The sequence below is a fragment of the Canis lupus genome, chromosome 1, assembly GCF_003254725.2.
Source record: "Canis lupus dingo isolate Sandy chromosome 1, ASM325472v2, whole genome shotgun sequence".
Taxonomy (NCBI): domain Eukaryota; kingdom Metazoa; phylum Chordata; class Mammalia; order Carnivora; family Canidae; genus Canis; species Canis lupus.
This window is the reverse complement of record NC_064243.1, coordinates 589,601-609,255: the sequence shown is the minus strand read 5'-3', so window position 1 is coordinate 609,255 and position 19,655 is coordinate 589,601. Positions and strand designations below refer to the sequence as shown.

At 52.4% G+C, this 19,655-nt stretch overlaps 1 protein-coding gene and 1 pseudogene across 10 annotated transcripts in view; both read right to left on the bottom strand.

The window, feature by feature from the left end:
- The window catches only part of SLC66A2 (solute carrier family 66 member 2), a 44,690-nt gene that overhangs the window by 19,001 nt on the left and 6,034 nt on the right, over positions 1-19,655 (bottom strand). For 7 of the 10 annotated variants that reach the window (XR_004810801.2, XR_004810798.2, XR_007411318.1 and 4 more), the window contains exons 3-5: positions 18,652-18,785; positions 10,847-10,900; positions 7,703-7,780 (exon numbers count right to left, since the gene is read on the bottom strand). Coding sequence is in view for 7 of the 10 variants with exons in the window: in XM_035708830.2 (XP_035564723.1) it covers positions 7,703-7,780; positions 10,847-10,900; positions 18,652-18,785 (266 nt within the window). In the remaining 3 variants the exon portion in view is untranslated. The remainder of the gene's footprint in view (positions 1-7,702; positions 7,781-10,846; positions 10,901-18,651; positions 18,786-19,655) is intronic. The other 3 variants (XM_035708835.2, XM_035708826.2, XM_035708825.2) reach the window with 2 other exon arrangements.
- LOC118352895 (40S ribosomal protein S17-like) lies at positions 15,552-16,074 on the bottom strand (annotated as a pseudogene).

Below are 19,655 nucleotides of genomic sequence, written 5' to 3'. Positions count from 1 at the left end.
CCGAGCTCTAAGGTCACCTAACATGGAAGCACAGTGACCACACTGGCCCGAGGTCACCACAGGAACCTGCCCTGGAAGGTAGCCACACCTCCACAGGCCAACCAGGAGGAGGAAGGAAACCCCAGGCTCTGTGCCTCCCACTGACCCCCAAACCCACCCAGTTTTCCTGGTGTTTTGGGGGAAATCTTGGTGTTTTCTGCCACCTTCCTCAGCCTTCCTCACAGGGCAGCCCTGTTCCACCTGCGCACTCTCCAGCTGTCTCAGGGTCACACAGCCGGGCCCCCCAAGCCGTCCCTCCTCGCCCCATCCACTGGGGTCACCGCTCCTCCCAGGGTGAGGGGGCCCTGCACACACCAGGTGTCCCTGGGGATCACTGCTGACTGCCTTCATTCTGGAGGATGAAGAGGCCACACAGCAGGGCATCCTGATGCCCTCGGGGTGCCCAGGACGGCCCCATCGAAAGGGCTCAGCCCTATTGGTGACCTGGGCTTGGCATCTGGAGCCAACGTCCCCTGGGGCCAGGAAGCAGATGAGCACACACCCGGCCCCTCTCCACAGTCAGCACCCAACCCCAATACTGGGGGAAACCGAGGCAGAGCCCCCTGCTGCAGCGATGCATGGGATCGAGCCCAGACCCTCTTGTGATGCTGCCTCCAGGGGCCCAGGGTCAAGAGGTGGCACCACCACCCCAGCTGCATGACCCTGAGACGGGCTTGGCTTTGCTCACCCCACCCCTGCTCAGCCTCCGCTGAAACTCCGGCTTTCTGCCCACCACCTGTCTCAGGAGACGACAGGCCCTCGGTGAGCAGGTGGCACTCTGGCCACAGTCTAGGGGATTGTCTGGGCAGGAGGAGATGCAGGACCCTCCTGGGACCACCCTGGGCAGGGGGAGACTGCAGGACCCTCCTGGGACACCCCACCCCTGGCAGGGGTCCCTGCCAGCCTCCCCGCAGCCCAGGCATTGAGAGTGGACCTGGACGCCTGGGTACCATCACATGGTCCTACTGACTTGGTCTCACTTCCCTTATGGAGAGCTGGGGAAGCCCAGCGTCCACGAGGGGGCCTGGGTACCTGTCCTTATACCCTCGGGCCTCGTGGGGCCACAGAGGGCCTGGCCGGGCAGGGAGTGAGGCCGAGTGCAGCCCCCACCATTGTGGGGGGACGGCAGCACCCCGGCCCTGCAGCCCGACCCCTGGAGGGGCAGGTGGTGGTCGCCCCTGAAAAGGCCCCGTGCCTCTTGCTCTGTGTTCCACCCCAGCGGGTGGGGGTCATATCCTGACTGGCTCGTCCTTGTCGGGCAACACTGCAGACCCCACTGCAGGCCCCGCTGCAGAGCCCCCTGCAGACCCTGCTGCAGACCCCACTGCAGACCCCGCTAGAGATGGAACACATGTAACCCGAGTACAACCCCAGCAGGTTTCTGCTCCCACAGGTCACACAAAGCCCCCCCCCCCCCACCCCGCTCCCCGGTGGTCTAGGCCTAGGCCCTGAGAGGTGGGGGACGGAGGGCGGGCCGTGCTCCCTCCCCAGTGGCTACAGTGACAGCCAGGAGCTGCTGGAGAAAGCATGTGACCAGCCCCATTCAAAGGCCCCACATGCTCCTCGGAGCCCACAGTGGGGGCTTCTGTCACGCAGAAGCTGCGGGTCCCAGACCAGCCCCTGGGGCCCCAGGACAAAGGTCTGGAACTGACCCCTGGGAGCACAGAACCAGAATGGCTCCCAGCTAATGGCTTGGGGGGCCTCTGACAGACCCCTTCCTGTGCTGCTGAGCAAACAGGTGAGGTGGGGGCAGGTGCCTCTGATCGGACACCAACGAGCGATGGAGGCTCAGATCCTGCTTTCCAGAGGCAACACCGGAGACTTGAGTGTCACCAAGCACCAAGTCGGCAACTTATTCTCCCAGCTCAAGAAAACACGCCTGCACTCCCACCGCAACCTTGCAGTCTTCCAAAAAATATTTACGTGTTTAAAAATCAATTCTGCGTGAAAACAAAACCACTCTTACTCCTTCCTTCAAAACCCTGGATCAAACTAAACTGTGGCTCTCATCACAGTGCTTGTCTGGCAGCTCCCACCCCCCAGGCATGTCTGCTCATGTCTGTGACTCTCCAAGTGGCGCAGTCTGGGGACACAGCCCTGATCTCTGACCCCGCATCCTTGGGTGCACACCCCAACATGGAAGGGGGGAAGCCAGGCCCCCAGGGTGAGCACGGGGAGCCTCGGGGCCACCTGAGAAAGCCCAGGGCAGCTGGCCCTCTGGGGTGGGGTACGGCCACTCCAGCTGGAACCCCCCCAACAGGGACACAGCAGGTCAGCAGACAGCAAGGCAACCTGGCTCTAGGACTGACACCCTGCCCAAGTGTTCACCTGCACCACCACCCCTGCCAGCAGGCCGCAGCTGCAAAGGAGAGGTCTGGGGACCCGAAAGCCCCACTCCACCCGGGGGACTGAGTACAGCTAACCAGCAAGCAGGAACACCGGGCCGGGTTCAAAACTGCTGCCCTAGAGGGATCCCACTGTGACCCGGGCCGACCCCCAGCAGAGGTGACGTTCCTAAACTGCAAGAGCCTTTTCCTTTCATCCTATAGGATTTCTGGGCAGTTTTTTACTAACAATTTCCGCTGGGTGGGCCACCCGACACTGGACAAGAGGTCCCCAGTTGAGGCCCCGAGTTCCCGTGCCACCGACACACAAACAGGCTGCTTGCTCTGGCCCACAAAACCTCACCCAAGTCCCTGAGCAGCTTCCAAGCTGCCTCACAACACAAGCACCCCAGCTGCACTGAGCAGAAAGTACCAGAAGGGCCTGACCCAGATGGGCTGGGATACACAGCTCTTCCCTAAGTCAAAACAGCAACTTCACTTCACAGTTAAAGTTTTAAGGCTACTTCTAAACACTTAGTGGAGAACGTGACCTTCACTGAGGCAAACACAGCACCATATCAGCCCCTGAACACAAAACCAACTGAGGACAGACAGGCAAGGCCCCAAGTCCATCCTTCCGTGCAGCTATAAATAAAGACAAATGCTACTTGCCCTCCCAGCCTGGAACTTCCTGCTACTCTGGCCACCAGGGATCCTGTCAGTGAAACTGCAAGCAGGAGTGGACAGCAATCCCGGGGTGATGTCTCCCAGCAAAACAACATTAACTGCTGTGTCTTCTAAAAATCAACCATGTAGGGCAGCCCTGGTGGCTCAGGAGTTTAGTGCCGCCTTTAGCTCAGGGCATGATCCTGGAGACCCTGGATCGAGTCCCACATCAGGCTCCCTGCATGGAGCCTGCTTCTCTCTCTGCCTGTGTCTCTGCCTCTCTCTCTGTATGTCTCTCATGAATAAATAAATAAAATCTTTTTTTTCTGTATTTACTTTGTTTTATTTTTTATTTTTTAATAATAAATTTATTTTTTATTGGTGTTCAATTTGCCAACATACAGAATAACTCCCAGTGCTCATCCCATCAAGTGCCCCCCTCAGTGCCCATCACCCATTCACCCCCATCTCCCGCCCTCCTCCCCTTCCACCACCCCTAGTTCATTTCCCAGAGTTAGGAGTCTTTATGTTCTGTCTCCCTTTCTGATATTTCCTACCCAAATAAAATCTTAAAAAAAAAAAAAATCAACCATGTAAAATCACTGTAAAGTGTCCTCAGGCCACACAGCAATGAAGAAACTCTACTCTAGAAAAGACTGAGCTGTAGCCTGGTAGGGCTGTGGTCTCTCCCCAGGAGCAGCAGGTGCCCAGCACTTCTCATCCCTCAGCTCAGCTCCTAGTCTATTCCAGGCAAGAAGGGCACAGAAGTCAGGGCTCCCCGGCCCCTCCCAGCCCCATTCATAGGACACAGGCTCAACTCCTGCAGCGAGCAGAGAATACTGTCCTACCCTAGTTTGTCCACACTGGGAAGAGCAAACCAAGGAGACCTAGGGTTACAATCCCCTCAGTGCATGCATTCCGAGGAGGAGCTCAGAGGCTCTGCCTCAGGAGTGGGGCACATAGAACTAGCTCTCCCGACAGGGACTAACTTTGGTTAGAACAGAGCACAAGCAAGTTCAAGCTTAAGGCACCAACAAGAACAGTGGGGGACTCGGTAGTGGAGCAAGTAAGAGGAAGCCAGTGGCTCCGTGAGAGCTAGTGAGACAGCACACCTGCTGGTTATCAGGTGAAAGCAACCAAGGAGGCGCCTCCTGGGGACACAGCAGTCGTCAAAGACCATCCTCAAAATCCCCTTGCCTGGCTTCAACTGATCAGACCTGAAAGTGCACACCACAGGGCGTTACCAAAACCAATGGAGCAAACTACCAGCCCTTTGTGGAGGCTAACAGGTCAGTGATTCCAACGGAAGGAGGCCACCCAGGAGCCTGATGGGACCCAGGAGAGTCAAAGACTTAGCTGGCACCACGGCCGGGCTGAGAGAGGAGAGGTTTGGAGTTGGCACAGGTCTAGGCAACTCACTAAACAATAAGCAAGCTTCCCTCCACAAAGGGGTGGGGGCCCAGGATCCAGAGTTCCTACAATATTTTACAACACACAGTTTCAACAAAATATTTGAGAATTGCAAAGAAATGGGAAAGTAGCCCATACACAGAAGGAAAATAAAAGGAAACAAAATGACTTTTGAAGGGACACAGACACTGGACTTAGCAGAAATGACTGCAACAGTTATAAACATGTTCAAAGAACTAAAGGAAATCATAAAGGAGGACATAACGACAATGTCTCATCAGATAGAAAATCAATAGAAAGAGAAGGTACCAAATGAAAATTCAGAAATGGAAAAGTAAAATAGCTGAAATATAAATCTCACAACAGAAGCTCCACATGAGATTTGAGTTGGCAGAGGGGTCAGTGAACTTGACGACAGGTCAACAGAGATGACGCAATCTGACAACCAATGAGAAAATAGAATTGAGAAAAATGAACAGACCCCACAGAGAAATGTGAAACAAAATTAAACATATCAATATATGCAAAATGGGTGCACTGAGGGTAGAGAGAGAAGAAAAATATTCAAAGAAGCAATTACTGAAAACTTCCCAAATTTTATGAAAATATTAATCTACACTCCCACAAAGCTCAACCAACATCAAGCAGAATAAATACAAAGATGTCCACACCCTCACACACAGTCTACAAGTTGAAAAGAAAAAAAAAAAAATCTGGGATTCCTGGGTGGCGCAGCGGTTTAGCGCCTGCCTTTGGCCCAGGGTGCGATCCTGGAGACCTGGGATCGAATCCCACGTCGGGCTCCCGGTGCATGGAGCCTGCTTCTCCCTCTGCCTATGTCTCTGCCTCTCTCTCTCTCTCTCTCTCTCTCTCTGTGACTATAATAAATAAATTTTTAAAAATAAATAAATAGGGATCCCTGGGTGGCACAGCGGTTTAGCGCCTGCCTTTGGCCCAGGGCGCGATCCTGGAGACCCAGGATCGAATCCCACGTCGGGCTCCCGGTGCATGGAGCCTGCTTCTCCCTCTGCCTGTGTCTCTGCCTCTCTCTCTCTCTGTGACTATCATAAGTAAATAAATAAAAAAAATAAAATAAAATAAAATAAAATAAAATAAAATAAAATAAATAAAAAATAAAAAATAAAAATAAAATAAATAAATAAAATTTTTTAAAATGTTGAAATCAAAAAGAAAAAAAATGACTACTATATTTGAAACACTGAAACTGTCAACTGAGATTCTTACATTCAGGAAACTTTTTCTCAAAACAAAAGCAAAAAAAAAAAAAAAAAGACATTCTCAAATAAGAACTTAGAGAATTTGTTGTTAGCAGACCCAACTTCAGGAAATACTAAAAATAAATTCTTCATGCTGAAAGCAAGTGACATCAGACAATAATGCTGATGTACATGAAAAAACAAAGAGGGTGAGTAAGGGCAATTATGTACATAATTATAAAAGATAGAGTAAGTGGGTATTTTTTCTTTCCTCTCTTAACTGATTAAAAAATTAGTATAAGTTAAGTTAGTACAAATAGATACTGCTAAGAAACATATTTAACCCTTAAAGCAACCACTAAGGAAATAGAATATGTATGGTTTAAAAGATCACTAAGATGGGGTGCCTGGCGGGCTGCCACCTTCAGCTCAGATTGTAACCTCCAGCTCCTGGGATCGAGTTCTGGTCAGGTTCCCTGCTCAATGGGGAGTCTGCTTCTCCCTTTACCTGTGGTTCTGCCTGCTTGCGCTCCCTCTCTCAAATGAATAAATAAAATCTTTTTTTAAAAAAAAGTAAAAGAGGGCAGCCTGGGTGGCTCAGTGGTTTAGTGTCACCTTCAGCATAGGGTGTGATCCTGGAGACCCAGGATCAAGTCCCATATCAGGCTCCCTGCATGAAGCCTGCTTTCTCCCTCGGCCTGTGTCTCTGCCAATCTCTCTCTCTCTCTGTGTGTGTGTCTCTTATGAATAAATAAATAAAATCTTTTTAAAAAAATTTTTAAAGTAAAAGAATGGGAAAAAACACCACACAACAGCAACCATAGATCAGGAATAGATATAGTAAGATCAGAAAGAAACAGACTTTAAAACAAAACAAAATTATTGGAAATAAAGGAACAGTTTATAACAATAAAAGGCCAATCCATCAGTTAGATAAAACTATAAACATAAACACAGATGCACCTAACAACTGTCCCCCAAAACACAGAGGGCAAAACCTGACAGAAGTGAAAAGAAAACTGAATAATTCAAAAATAGTGGGAGATTTCCACATATGGTCTTAGTAATGGGTATGACGACCAGACAGGGACAAAGGAAAGATCTGAACTCCGTGAAGCTAATGGACTCATAGTGCATGTCAGGCTTACAGGCATCCCCAGGACAGACCTTCTGCAAGGCCATGACACAAGCCCCAAAATAAAATGACTGGAATAATACAAAGAATATTCTCCAATTACAATGGACTGAATTAGAAATCAGTAACAGATGGAAATCTGGGGATTTCACAAATATGTGCAAATTAAACAACATACAAAAATAAAAAGTGGGTCAAATAAGTATTCTCAAGGAAATTAGAAAATATTTAACACCAATTAAAATGAAAGCACAATATACCAAAACTTGTAGATGCACTGGAAGCATTTGTTAGAACTTTATGGCTAAAAATGCCACATTTAAAAAGAAAAGGGGGTTCCCTGGGTGGCTCAGCAGTTTAGCGCCACCTTCAGCACAGGGTGTGATCCTGGAGACCCGGGATCGAGTCCCACATCAGGCTCCCTGCTTGGAGCCTGCCTCTCCCTCTGCCCCTGTCTCTGCCTCTCTGTGTGTGTGTGTCTCTCTTGAATAAATAAAATCTTTAAAAAAATAAATAAAAAGAAAAAATATTTAATTTTTAAAAAAGATTTTATTTACTTATTCATGAGAGAGGCAGAGACACAGGCAGAGGCAGAGGGAGGAGCAGGCTCCATGCAGGGAGCCCAATGCGGGACTCAATCCTGGGTCTCCAGGTTCACGCCCTGGGCTGAAGGCAGACACCCAAGTGCTAAGCCACTCAGGCGTCCCAAGAAAAAACATTTCAAACCAATAGTCTAACCTTCTTCCCTTAGGAAAGTAGGAAAAGCAAACTAAATCCAAAGTAAGCAGAAGGAAAGAAATAAATACTAGAATTAAAATAAACACAGTAGAGAATAGAAAAACAACAAAGAAAATCAACAAAACCAAAAATTGGTTCTTTTGGGGGAAAGAAAACCAATAAAATTGACAAACCTTTAGCTAGAACAACCAGGAGAAAAAAGAAAGAGGAAAGGACCGATGCTACTCCAGTCAGGGATGAACAAGGAACCACTGCACAGGAAACAAAAATAAGATGAAAAGTATTCATCAGCAAATGAGGGTAAGTGGACAAATTCCAAGAAACTGTGAAGAATAACTCAGGAAGAAATAGAAAATCTGGATAGACTTATAAGAGACTAACCTGGAAATTTTAATACTTTCCACAAAGGGAAGTCCAGGCCCAGAGAGCTTCACTGGCTCATTCTACCAAACAAAGAATCAATAAACATGCAATGAGACGTACACAGGCCCTCGAGATCCAGCCACAGTCAGTGAATAGGGAAAACATGGTACAGCGACCACCATGCTCGCAGAGACTAGAACGTCATTATTCCAACCACTATGAGGAAATTATAACTACATGGTAAGACAGACGTGCCAATCATCACTACAATAGTGATATTACAATATATGAACGTATCGGCATGCTATACACCTTAAATTTCCACAATGTTATATACCAAATATATTTCAATTAAAAAACAAACCCTCCTAGAAGGAAATGTAGGGAGCAATAAGCTCCTTGACATTGGTCTCATGTTGAGTGTTTGGATCTAACGCCAAAAGCAAAGGAAACAAAAGCAAAAGTAAAGAACTGGGATTGCATCAAACTGAAAGCTGCCACACAACAGAGAAAACTATCAAAGCACATAAGGAAACACCACCTCCACCTGCCAGAGGGACTCTTCTCAAAAACACAAGAAACCGCAGGTGCTGGCAAGGATGTGGTAGAAAGGGAGCCCTGTGTGCTGCTGCTGGGAGTGCAAGCTGCTGTGTCCACAAGACACAGCACGGACACCGTTCTGCAAGAAACTAAAAATAGAAATACCCTACAACAGCAATTCCACGAGGAGGGGTTTATCCGAAGCAAACAAAAACATAGATTCAAACAGACACACGCACCCCTACATCTGCAGCAGCCAAGATTGGAAAGCACCCCAAGAACACGTGGTGTGTATGAACAACAGGATCGTACTCAGCATCAGAAAGGAAGATGTCCTGCTATCTGGGGATAGAGGGAGGGACCCTGTCTCACTCTAAGGGAGCCAGGTCAGTCAGGAGAACAAACTCCAGATGGCTGCATTTATAAGCGGAATCTAAAGAAGTGAGACAGCCCACAGATACAGAGGACAGACCGGTGGGGGATTCTGGCTACGCAGAACGGGTGAGGGGTCACAAGGTACGAGGTTTAGTTACAGAATAAACAGGTCACGGGGATGGAAGGCACAGCTCGCTGACTGTGGCTGACAATACTGTGCCATGATACTATGCCGTGTATTTGAAAGCAGCTCAGCGAGAGATCTTAAAAGTCATCATAAACAAAATTTTTTTGATGACTGATACTAAACTTACTATATACTTGAAGCTAATGTTAGTTATATCTCAATTTAAAAAATTGTTTAAGATATTATTTATTTATTCATGAGAGACACACAGAGAGAGGCAGAGAGAGAAGCAGGCTCCCTCTGGGGAGCCCAATGTGGGACTCGATCCTAGGATCCAGGTCACCCCCGAGCCAAAGGCAGGTGCTCAACCACTGAGCTCCCCAAGTGTCCTCAATTAAAAAACATGTCTTAATAAAGAATTGATAGCAATCCTTTACAAACTTAAAATAGAAGAGGAGGGAACATTTCCATTCCCAACCTGTCTTCCCAGACCAGTACTATCCTGATACTGAAACCAAAGTCCTCACGAATTAAAAAAAAAAAAAAAAAAAAAAGGCAGACCAATATCCCTTATGAATCTGGACACAAAAATCCTTGACATAGTCCTAGCAGTGGAATCCAGCAACTTATAAAAAGGATCTTAGCTCACGGCGAGATGGGGTTGATCCCAAGAATGCCATGTTGGTCCAACATACAACGTCAATCAATGCAGAATGAAAGACAAAACTACATGATCATCTCAACACACATAGGGAAGCATCAAACTTCAACACCAGGGATCCCTTGGTGACTCAGCGGTTTGGTGCCTGCCTTCAGCCCAGGACATGACCCTGAGGTTCCTGGATCAAGTCCCACGTCGGGCTCCTTGCATGGAGCCTGCTTCTCCCTCTGCCTCTGCCTTTCTCTCTCTGTGTGTGTGTGTGTGTGTGTGTGTGTGTGTGTGTGTGTCTGTCATGTATAAATGAATAAAATCTTAAAAAAAAAAAAAAAACCTTCAACACCATTTCATGATAAATAAAACACAAACTCAAAGTAGGAAGGTTCCTGCATCATGTAACAGAAGGCAGCTACATGGGATCCGTGCCAACACTGTGCCTGGTGGTGACAGACACCTTCCTGTGAAGCCCGGGAGCACGACAAGCAGGTCCAGGCTCACTGTGCAGCCAACTCTGACTCCAGGGGGACAAGGCAAGAATTAGAAGAAGCATCCAGATTGCAGAGGAGAAAGCAACACTACCTCTCTGCACAGAGGATGTGATCTTTTTTCAAAAAAAAAAAAGATTTATTTATTCATGAGAGACACAGAGAGAGGCAGAGATACAGGCAGAGGGAGAAGCAGGCTCCATGCACAGAACCTGACGTGAGACTTGATCCCAGAACCCCGGGATCATGACCTGAGCCGAAGGCAGGCAGCCAACTGCTGATTCCCCCAGGCATCCCAAGGATATGATTGTACACAGAGAAATCCCAAGGGACACACCAAAAAGCTATTGAACTAATGAATGAGGCCAGCAAAGCTGCAGAACACAAGATCCATATGTGAAAATCAACTTTATTTCTACAAGATTTCACTAAACCACCTGACATGAAGCCACAAACACAGTTCCATTTTCCATAGCATCAAAAGGAGTAGAACATTTGGGGATGAATCTAATACAAACTTGTACCCTCACCTGTTTCACTTCCCCATCCCCGGTTTCTCTCTCTCTCTCTCTTTCTCTCTCTCGCGCGCACGCTGGGTGGGCTCTAGGAACTAGCTCATGCTTCAGAACAGCAGGCTCTGGGTCGGTTAGCTTGCTGGAGACATGGCCACACTTAGTAAACCGAGTCACAGGCCGGGAGCATGCTGGTAAGGGCTGAGCAGGCTGGGGAGGTGAGGGGTCCTGGGGCAGCCCCGCGCGGTAGTACGTACCCAGATACAACCGCCTGGGGGGCACCTTGACTTCTTCGTCCTTATTATCTGCAGCTACATTTAAAGAAACAGAAAGAAGGAAGAGACAGAAACAGACTGGTTTTAACACTCATTAGCTGCTGTGGCTCCCGCCCTCTTTGCGTTTCTTTTTTAAAGAACAAAAAAACTAAAAACATTGCAACAGAAGGGCAAGGTCTTGGTTTCCCGGTTATTAGGAAATTCACTTTTTACACAATTTTTTCTCCAAACCTAGCCTCCTTCCAACAGAAGTGCCTGGAGAAGGAGGAGGAGATCTAGGCGAACATGAAAGGTTACCTCGTTTTCCCCTCCTCTGAGGTCAGGGCCCATGGAGTCCAGCTGCGCTGACAGGCAGCCCAGGCCACCTCTACTCACCCCAAGACGGGAGTACGCAGCGCCCCAGGCGGCTCTCTGGGGGCTGCTCCAGCAAGCGTCCTTGGGGACGCACAGAAACACCCATGTGGAAGGGGAGCCAGCTCAGCCTGGGACCCGAAAGGCACGTAGCTCACACATAAGGCCGCAGTCCACGGTGCCAGAACGGCACCAGCAAGCCCCAGAGGACCCCATCCTGGGGGACCCCGCTCCCCCGTGGCCCGGCTACACCACAGACCCTACACCCCTGTGCCGTGCTGCCCAGGAGGCCGCCCAGACTCCAAGCCTCCAGGCTGCAGCCGGGACGCTGTCTGGAAGATGATGGGAGGTGCCCTACACTCGGGGCACGGGTTTATCTGCCAAGTGGCGAGGCTCCACCTCTAAAAGGACAGTGTGCATGTCAGCAGCGGAACACTGGATTGGCTCCACGGCTTGGGGCCAGCAGGTGCCCCAGCCCTGCCCAAGGGAACTGGCTGCCCGGCCCACGAGGGCTCCTTGGACAGCTCCCTGCTGTCCCCGCCGCCCACACTCCCGTGCCCCCGGCACCACAGCCTGGAAGTGCTGGGCTCTGAACACCCAGGCCTGGCCTGACACAGCCCTTCCTTCTATTTCTTGCTTGAGACCAACTTCACCTCTGCAGACACTTCCTCCACAGAGGAAGGGGGAGGGGACGCAGGGGATGCAGGCCTGGACGGCACCCACACCCTGTCCCCTCCTCGGGCCTCACCATGCCCAAACACGGGCAGAGCCTGGGAACCTGCCAGAACGGCCGGGTGTGGCAGAGGCCCAGGACTGGGCAGGGCGAATGGGTGGAGAGCCACAGGGGCACCATCTACAACCACCATCTTCAGCGCTGAACGTGTCCTGCAGACCAGGCACTGAGGATCCAAAACAAATGTCGGAAAAAAAAAAATAAAAAAAAACAAAAAAAACAAATGTCGGAGCCTGGTCACTGCCCGCTGCCCAAGGCATCCCCGTCCCTGCCTGCTGGTTCCAGGGGGATAGGCCCAGGCCACAGGTGCGATGCTGCATGACTGCCATGACATCATTAAAGACAGAGCGCCCACCCAGGTCGCAGTTGTGCGCGCAGAGCTGGGCCACCACATGGTACAAAGCTGAGGCCACTTAAGGTCATCCCACACACGAGTGGGGAGAGAAGGGACGGAGGGAGGGACAGAGTAAAGGGACCTGGCAGATGGCTGCAGGGTGGTCCCTGCTGACAGCAATGCGTGAGCATCTTGCCATCTTCCCAAGTCACCCCATGCTGGGCTACTCGTCCAGCAGCCACGAAAACCGGGACAGAACACGACCAGAGAGAAGTCCTGGCATGAGTTCTGTTGGGAGGGCCACCGCCCGGGGGCCAAGCACGGCTTAGGACAGTAGAGGGCAGGCCGGAGAGCTGTGAGCTGCATCCAGGGGCTTCCCGGGATCCACTGCACGGAGGGACCCCCCGGAGGGGGGCTGCAGGGGGGCGGTGGCCACAGGATGACTTGGAGACCAGGGCCCCAGGAGGAGGTCCAGACAAGACCCACGGGATGTGGGGCCTGGCGTTCCGGGACACCAACCAACCCTTAAAATGCAGAATGGCTCACAGATGAACACCTTCTGGGGCGGGGGGGGGGGGTCCTCGGTGTCCATCCTCAGAATGGGATGTGGACCCCCCCGCCCCCGTGTTTCTTACAGTTTTCTCCAGACATAACTACATACAGTAAAAACGTATCCGTTTAAAGCATAAAGGGCAGTGGTTTTCAGGGTGTTCAGAACTGCACCACCCGACTGCGGTCAGCACGCTCCTCACCTCCATCCTCCACCCTCACCCACCTCCCCAGACACTTCCGTTCCCTAGTGACCACCTGACTGAGCTGCAGATGGAACAAACCAGAACCAGCCCAGCTTGATGGTGGCACGCCCATACGGAGGTGCCAATCCCTGCGACCACATGCAAGGCAATCCAATGGTGAGGGCGTCGTCCTGGGACCCCCGGTAAGACGATGCTCCTGGAGCCCCCTGACCAAGACCCCGGTGAGGAGACAGGGAATTGAGTCCTGCCACTCCCCACCCTTGGGGCCTTGGGGGAGCACATGGAAATCAGCCACGCAATCAGGGTGTAGACTCAGCAAGAGGGGTCAGCGTGCCCAACCTCTGAGATAACCAAGGTCCGCATGGCATCTCCCACCTCTGAGATAGCCAAGGACACCCTCATAGCTGTGTCCCCGTGACCAGAGCATGGCCTCCAGGGCTCCTTGGGGAAATGGCCGAGGCCTAGTCTGGGTGCGCCCAGAGCTCCACGTCGCCCTGAGGTCAGGGGTCCAAGGGACCACTCGTCTGGGCCAGAGGTCAGGAGCCGACTTGAAGAGGGTCCTGGAGGCACACAGGCGTAAATGAGGCCTCACCATCCAATATGGGATCTTACATCTGGATGCTCGGGACAGGAAAACAATGTGATCACTGTCACAAGATGCTAAGGAAACGATTTTGAGAACTTGCAAATAAAGAGAAGGAAGCGATTACTTCCCTTTCATCAACAGAGATCACCATTGGATAAGTGAATAGCACGTCCAAGGGGATGCGTGTGCTCAGAGGAGCCCTCCAGCCAGCGGGTGCACCTGCGGGCTCACGACAGATGGGTCTACGTGCTGGGTGCCCATCACCACAGCATCCCAGCTGACTACACATCTGAGAGAGGACACCACCCCGGGCAGAACACATGAGCCAAACCCAGACATGACCCAACCCCGGGACCTGGCTTTGTGTCTGTTGTACATGTTCCTTCAGGTGGCATACTGGGGATGGGAAGCCGTGATGCCTGAGCAGCCAGCAGAAGCCAAGCGGGCCCCTCCGTGCAGGGCCTCTTGAGCATCGCTTGCAGACGCAGGACACGGCCCACGTGCAGAGGGGGCTCGGCCTCCCTGTGCTCCCCACAAGCCCCCGGGGGCACATGGTCAGCCCTCCCCCACAGAGTCAAGGCCCCGTGTGACAGCAGAGCAGCTCCAGGGAACCAAGGGATGTGGGGGGGGGGCTGTGGATGAGAGAGAGCTGGTGCCATGTCCTGCCTGCCACCTGACCCAAGGACAGAGCCGCTGGCAAGCAGGAAGGAAGCTACCACTGGACATGGATGTCTACACCACACCTTGGATCATGATCAAATCCACTTTCCACAGCTGATGGTGGTGTTACGGCGCTTTCCAAAGTCCTCGTCTTGCAGAGATGCAGCACGAACCACCCGCAGACACAGCGGTTCTGGAAGTTGCTCCAAAACCTGCAGGTGGACAATGTGAGCAGGGCCTGGGCGTGGCTGCAGGGACGTGACAACACAGGGGGCGCACCGAGGCTTGGCACGTCTCAGGTTCTCCACGAGGAAACGTGAGAGATGAGCCCACGGAGGTCACACCAGACCTCACTCCAGCTACGGGTGCCTGCACGGCAGCTCCTCCAGGACATTTCTTCCTAAAACATGGGAGCCCGGCCATCCTCAGAGGCGCAGGCATGGCTGGGAGCCCAAGGTGGATGATCAAGGGCCCAGAAAGAACCCCCAGGGGACTGAGGCAGGTTTAAGAATTTGACCCGTGGGGCAGCCCGGGTGGTTCAGCGGTTTATCATCTGCCTTTGGCCCATGGCATGGTCTGGGTGACCCAGGATCGAGTCCCACATCGGGCTCCCTGCATGGAGCCTGCTTCTCTCTCAGCCTGTGTCTCTGCCTCTGTGTGTGTGTGTGTCTCTCATGAATAAATAGATGGAATCTTTAAAAAAAAAAAAAAAAAGAATTTGACCCTCAGTTTGGAAAGATCCCAACTTTGTGGGTGGAGATAGTCTGCGACCATGTCCCTGCATTCCCAGTTATCAACTTTGGACGCCTGCACAGATACTATCTGCTTTTACCTTACGTTCCTCTCTCTTCCCCAAAATGTCAACAAGCATGTACTGCTCTTTATAATCAGATAAGAATTCATATATCTATTTTTTTAAATAACCTGCTTTTTTTGGGCACCTAGGTGGCTCAGCTGGTGAGTGTCTCCTTCAGCCTGGGGTTTGATCCTGCAGACCCGGGATTGAGGCCCAGGTCGGGCTCCCCGCAGGGAGCCTGCTTCTCCCCCTGCCTGTGTTTCTGCCTCTCTCTGTGTGTCCATCATGGATAAAGACATAAAATCTTTTTTTTTTTTCACCGATGCAAACACACAAGAGTTTATAAAATATTTTAAATAAATAAATAAACACCCTGCTTTTTCTCCTCTGAGTCCTTCTTTTGTTGTTTTGTTGTCCAAGGTTTATTGAAGATATTATAGCATAGCAGAAAGATTCAAACAACACCCTGTGGTGGTTTTTTTGTTTTTTTTAAAGATTTTATTTTAAACCGCTGAGCCACCCGGGCTGCACCATCCCCGTGGTATTTTGAAATTCATCCCAACTGTAGGCTGAGTGACCTTCCAAAGTCCAAGAGAGTTTCAATATCTCCTTAGTGTCAGGATCTACCTCGATGATCTCCTGGTCCAGGGCTGTAACCTCAGGCACATAATTATCCCTCCTTTCTCTCTCCTCCTCCTGCAACTTGATGGAGATGCCTCTCACCAGGCCCCGCTGAATCTGCTTCATCAGCTATGTGACATAGCCTGCGATCTTGTTGTGGAGCTTCTCGCTGGGGATGATGGCCATCTCCTCACACACTTGCTTATTGGTGTAGAAGTTACTGCCCAGGTGTGTGTAGTACTTCTTGATGATGACTCAGGCCGTCTTCTTCACGGTTTTGGTGCACACGCAGCCCATGTTGGCGGGTATAGTAAAAGAGCTCTCCTTTGATTCCATTTATTTCTTTAATCTCAACTTCCAAGCTAAACTGCTGACCTTCAAAATTAAAAACCTCTATAAAAGACGCTCATAAAACATTGAAGCTTCCATTACTGTTTCAGGCTGCCCGCCTACTCCATGAGAACACTGGCACACGGCTACTCCAGTATCCCCGCATCGAGTACTTGACAGGGCAACCTCTCCAACGCCCCTCAGAAAGCGCTGGGCAGTGGGGGCCACGACCTTCCCCAGGGAGGCCCAGCACTGAGTCCCATGACCCCGCAGCTCCCAGCCTGAAGCAGTCAGGGTCTCTACAACCCACACAACCCACCCTCCCACTTCTGGCTGAGGAAAGGAAAGGAAACCATATTTCACTGAAAAGCTTCCCTTAGAGACATGCTGTGTATCTCACACAAAAGTATGTAAATCAAACTAAATTCGAGAACTAAAGGTGAGTCTCAGAAATTCTCACATATCTGGCCGAGTCCCAGCATGTGGGGTTTAGGGGCGGGTCTTCCACCCAAGGTTTTGGGGCCCAGGGGTCATGAGACACAGTCCGTAGAGAGGCATCCAGCCAGGCAGGGGCAGGCCCGCCGTCCCGGGGGCTGCTGTGCCGAGGGGCAAGGCCGAGCCCACCACAACCCTGCCTGCGTGTCTGTCCACAAAACTCTAGCCTCATGTCAGCGTCTCCTCACGGACCCCGCGCAGGGGTGCATCACCACCGCCATGAGTCAACATGAACCTGACGGCCTAGGACAGACTCATCACCTCAGCACCTGGGAACGAGGGGCCCCATGGCCTCACCAGGCCAAAACCAGGGCGCGGTCCTTCCGAGGGTCCAGGCAAGAGCCCGCATCCTGCTCTCTTGACCTGTCGGCAGAATCAGCTGCTGAAGCTCAGGGCCCCTCATCCTCACCGGCTAGACAGGGAGATGAGGGCTCCGGGGGGGATGAGGACCATTCCAGCCCCTCAAGCCTGCTGTACACTGGGCCCCCGCCCCTGCCCCGTGCGCCGCAGGTCCATCCCTGACCACCTCCTGTATCCCCTTCCCTTCTGAGGCCTGCACTGACACGGGGCCCCCAGAAAGTCCAGGACAACCACCCCCCCAGCAGCCTTGCCTCATCATCTCTGCAGCCCTGGCTTCCGGCCATGAACGGACCTGGGCTCCATGCACCTGCTCATCACAGAGAGTCATTTGTTACGATGCAGGTGGCAGCCCTGTCCCTAGAACCTGGGATTTGCTATTTTAACTGAATCCATTCTAGTTAATCAGAAATACTCCTCCTGGAGGAATTTATACACAACAGAAGACAGTAAGACGGAGCGAGAACCCAGCGCCCTGCTCACCCTCACCGGAAGACCTGCATTTCAACGAGGTCACCAAGATGTTGGACCCAGACCCCACGCCATGGCCTGGACACACGCAGCCACCGTATGTGACACCCACTCACCAGAGCCTTCGCGCAATTTCCAACAGGATCAGACGCCCAGTCTCACATTTCAGAGCCTGAGGCACAGGGGACAGCATGCATCCTCCTCTGCCCATCCCTCATCCGTGGGTGAGCAGAACGACCGAGCCCACAGCACCTTGGCACTGCAGTGAGGGAGGGCCCTTGGGTCACGGGGGATGGGGGCAGAGAAGGTAATGCCACCTGCCCCAAGGCTGGGGTCAGCCCTGCTCTCAGCCCTGCATCCCCTCACAGCAGGGAAATGAGATCAGACCCGAAGAGGAGACGGTCACAGAGCAGACAGGTGGTCTCCGTGGTGCAGGGATGCTCCTGGGCCAGGGTTGCCCGTCAGAGCCACAGGCTGACCTATTTTCTATGAAAACTGACATCAGCCTCCCTTTACCTCACTCTAAAAACAGAAGCCACACAGACGAAAGGATCCGCTTGCACGGCAAGAACAGAGGCTCAGGGATAGAAACGCAGGAGCTCACATCCCCAGGAGCCTCACGCCCAACAAACCGGTGGGAACGGTCGTGGGAGGAAGCGTGGACAGTAAACACACATGGATCAAAGCAAGGGCTGTGTTCCCCCTCCTGCTGGAGAACTGGAGGAAGGCCTCCGCCCTCCACCCTCAGACACACAGCAGCCCAGCAGGAGCTTCTTTAAAGGAAAAGGCAAAAGCAGGGAGGACACTGTATTCCCCAAGGCTCAGGGTCACGGAGCAGCATGTCCTCGTCCGGCTGGATCGCCCCCCAAGGGCCCAATCAGGCCACGACCCCGCCAGACCACGAGCACGACTGTGGGTGAACATGTAACAGGGGACAGGAGAGAGCCCAGTTCCCTCGGCCACAGGCCCCCAGTACCCGCGAGGCAAAGCCACACACGGAGAGAAAATCGTCCTCTTGGGTAATGTCCTCTGACCTGGTCGGGCCAAGGAGACGCCAGCACCCAACCCCAATTCAGCAGCCCCACGTGACCATCACGGGTACAGGAACAGAGACTGTTAATAATTTGCCCAAATTCCAGGGAAGCAGTGGTAACATTTTAAATAAACACGGAGCACAAGGAAATCACAAACATCCGTCTGCGGCAGCCAGAGCCGCTGGGGTAGCAGCCAACCCCACACCCGGGGCAAGCGTGGCCTGTGGACTTAGTGCTTTATTCCCAAAGTTGCACATCACCAACCTGCAAAGAAACGGCGTTTTACGTTCAGCTCATTTGTCACGCGGACTTCAGTGCACAGCTTCAACATCAGTAACATGGTCAAGATCATGACTATGCTCTGCCAGAGGAGCGGCGACTCAAAATGCCTTCCAAACCTGGGGAGGTAAAGAGACCATGGTGTCAGGAGGGCCCTTGGACACCTGGGGCTCATGGCCCTTCCCTGCCCAGGTCCCAACCCAGGCCCCACGGCCACCTCCTGAGCGGCCCCCAGCACATCTGTCACAGCCAGCAGCCCTGAGTGCCGAGCCCTCCACACTCCACAGAAGACGGCGGGGCAGGCGGGGTGTGAGCACTCCTGGACAGTCGGGCCAAACTCCATGACAGCCCTCTGCATGGACACCTCTCGAGAGCCACACTCCCCCCCGCCCCCGGGAGCCACAGAGGATGGTGTGAGTGGGCCTCCGAGCTCTCTCGCCACACAGCCAGGTGCCCACCACAGAGACCCTAGCCCCCACTGGGAAGCTCATGGCTCCAAGACCACCGGATTCCCTGGGAGAGTCCAGGGGCAACAGGAAGCCTGCCTCCTCCTGAGATGAGCAGGGGCAGCAGGGTCAGAGACCAGAGCAGCCCATGGTATGAGCAGACTTTGGGGACCCAGGGCATCCCCAACCAGAGGAGAAAGCAGCTGAGGGCACAGCCTCCCTCTCCCCCTGAGGCCCTGACATCCTGTCCAGGCCTCCTGCCCACTGTCCACCTCCTGCCCCCGCCCAGGCCTCCTACCCACTGTCCACCTCCTGCCCAGGCCTCCTGCCCAGCTCTCATGCCTTCCTGTTGATGCTTTTCTAGTGGTGAAGTGTGTTGTCCACTCAAGCTCCTGACGGTGAGAACCACAGCCTAGTGACCGGCACAAGCTGACTCATCAGCAGACCCCAAGCCCCGGAGGCTGAGAATAGCACTACCCTCCACACACCAGCTGGGTCTCCGCTATGGCCACCAGAACCACTGGCGCCATGACACGTTGACCC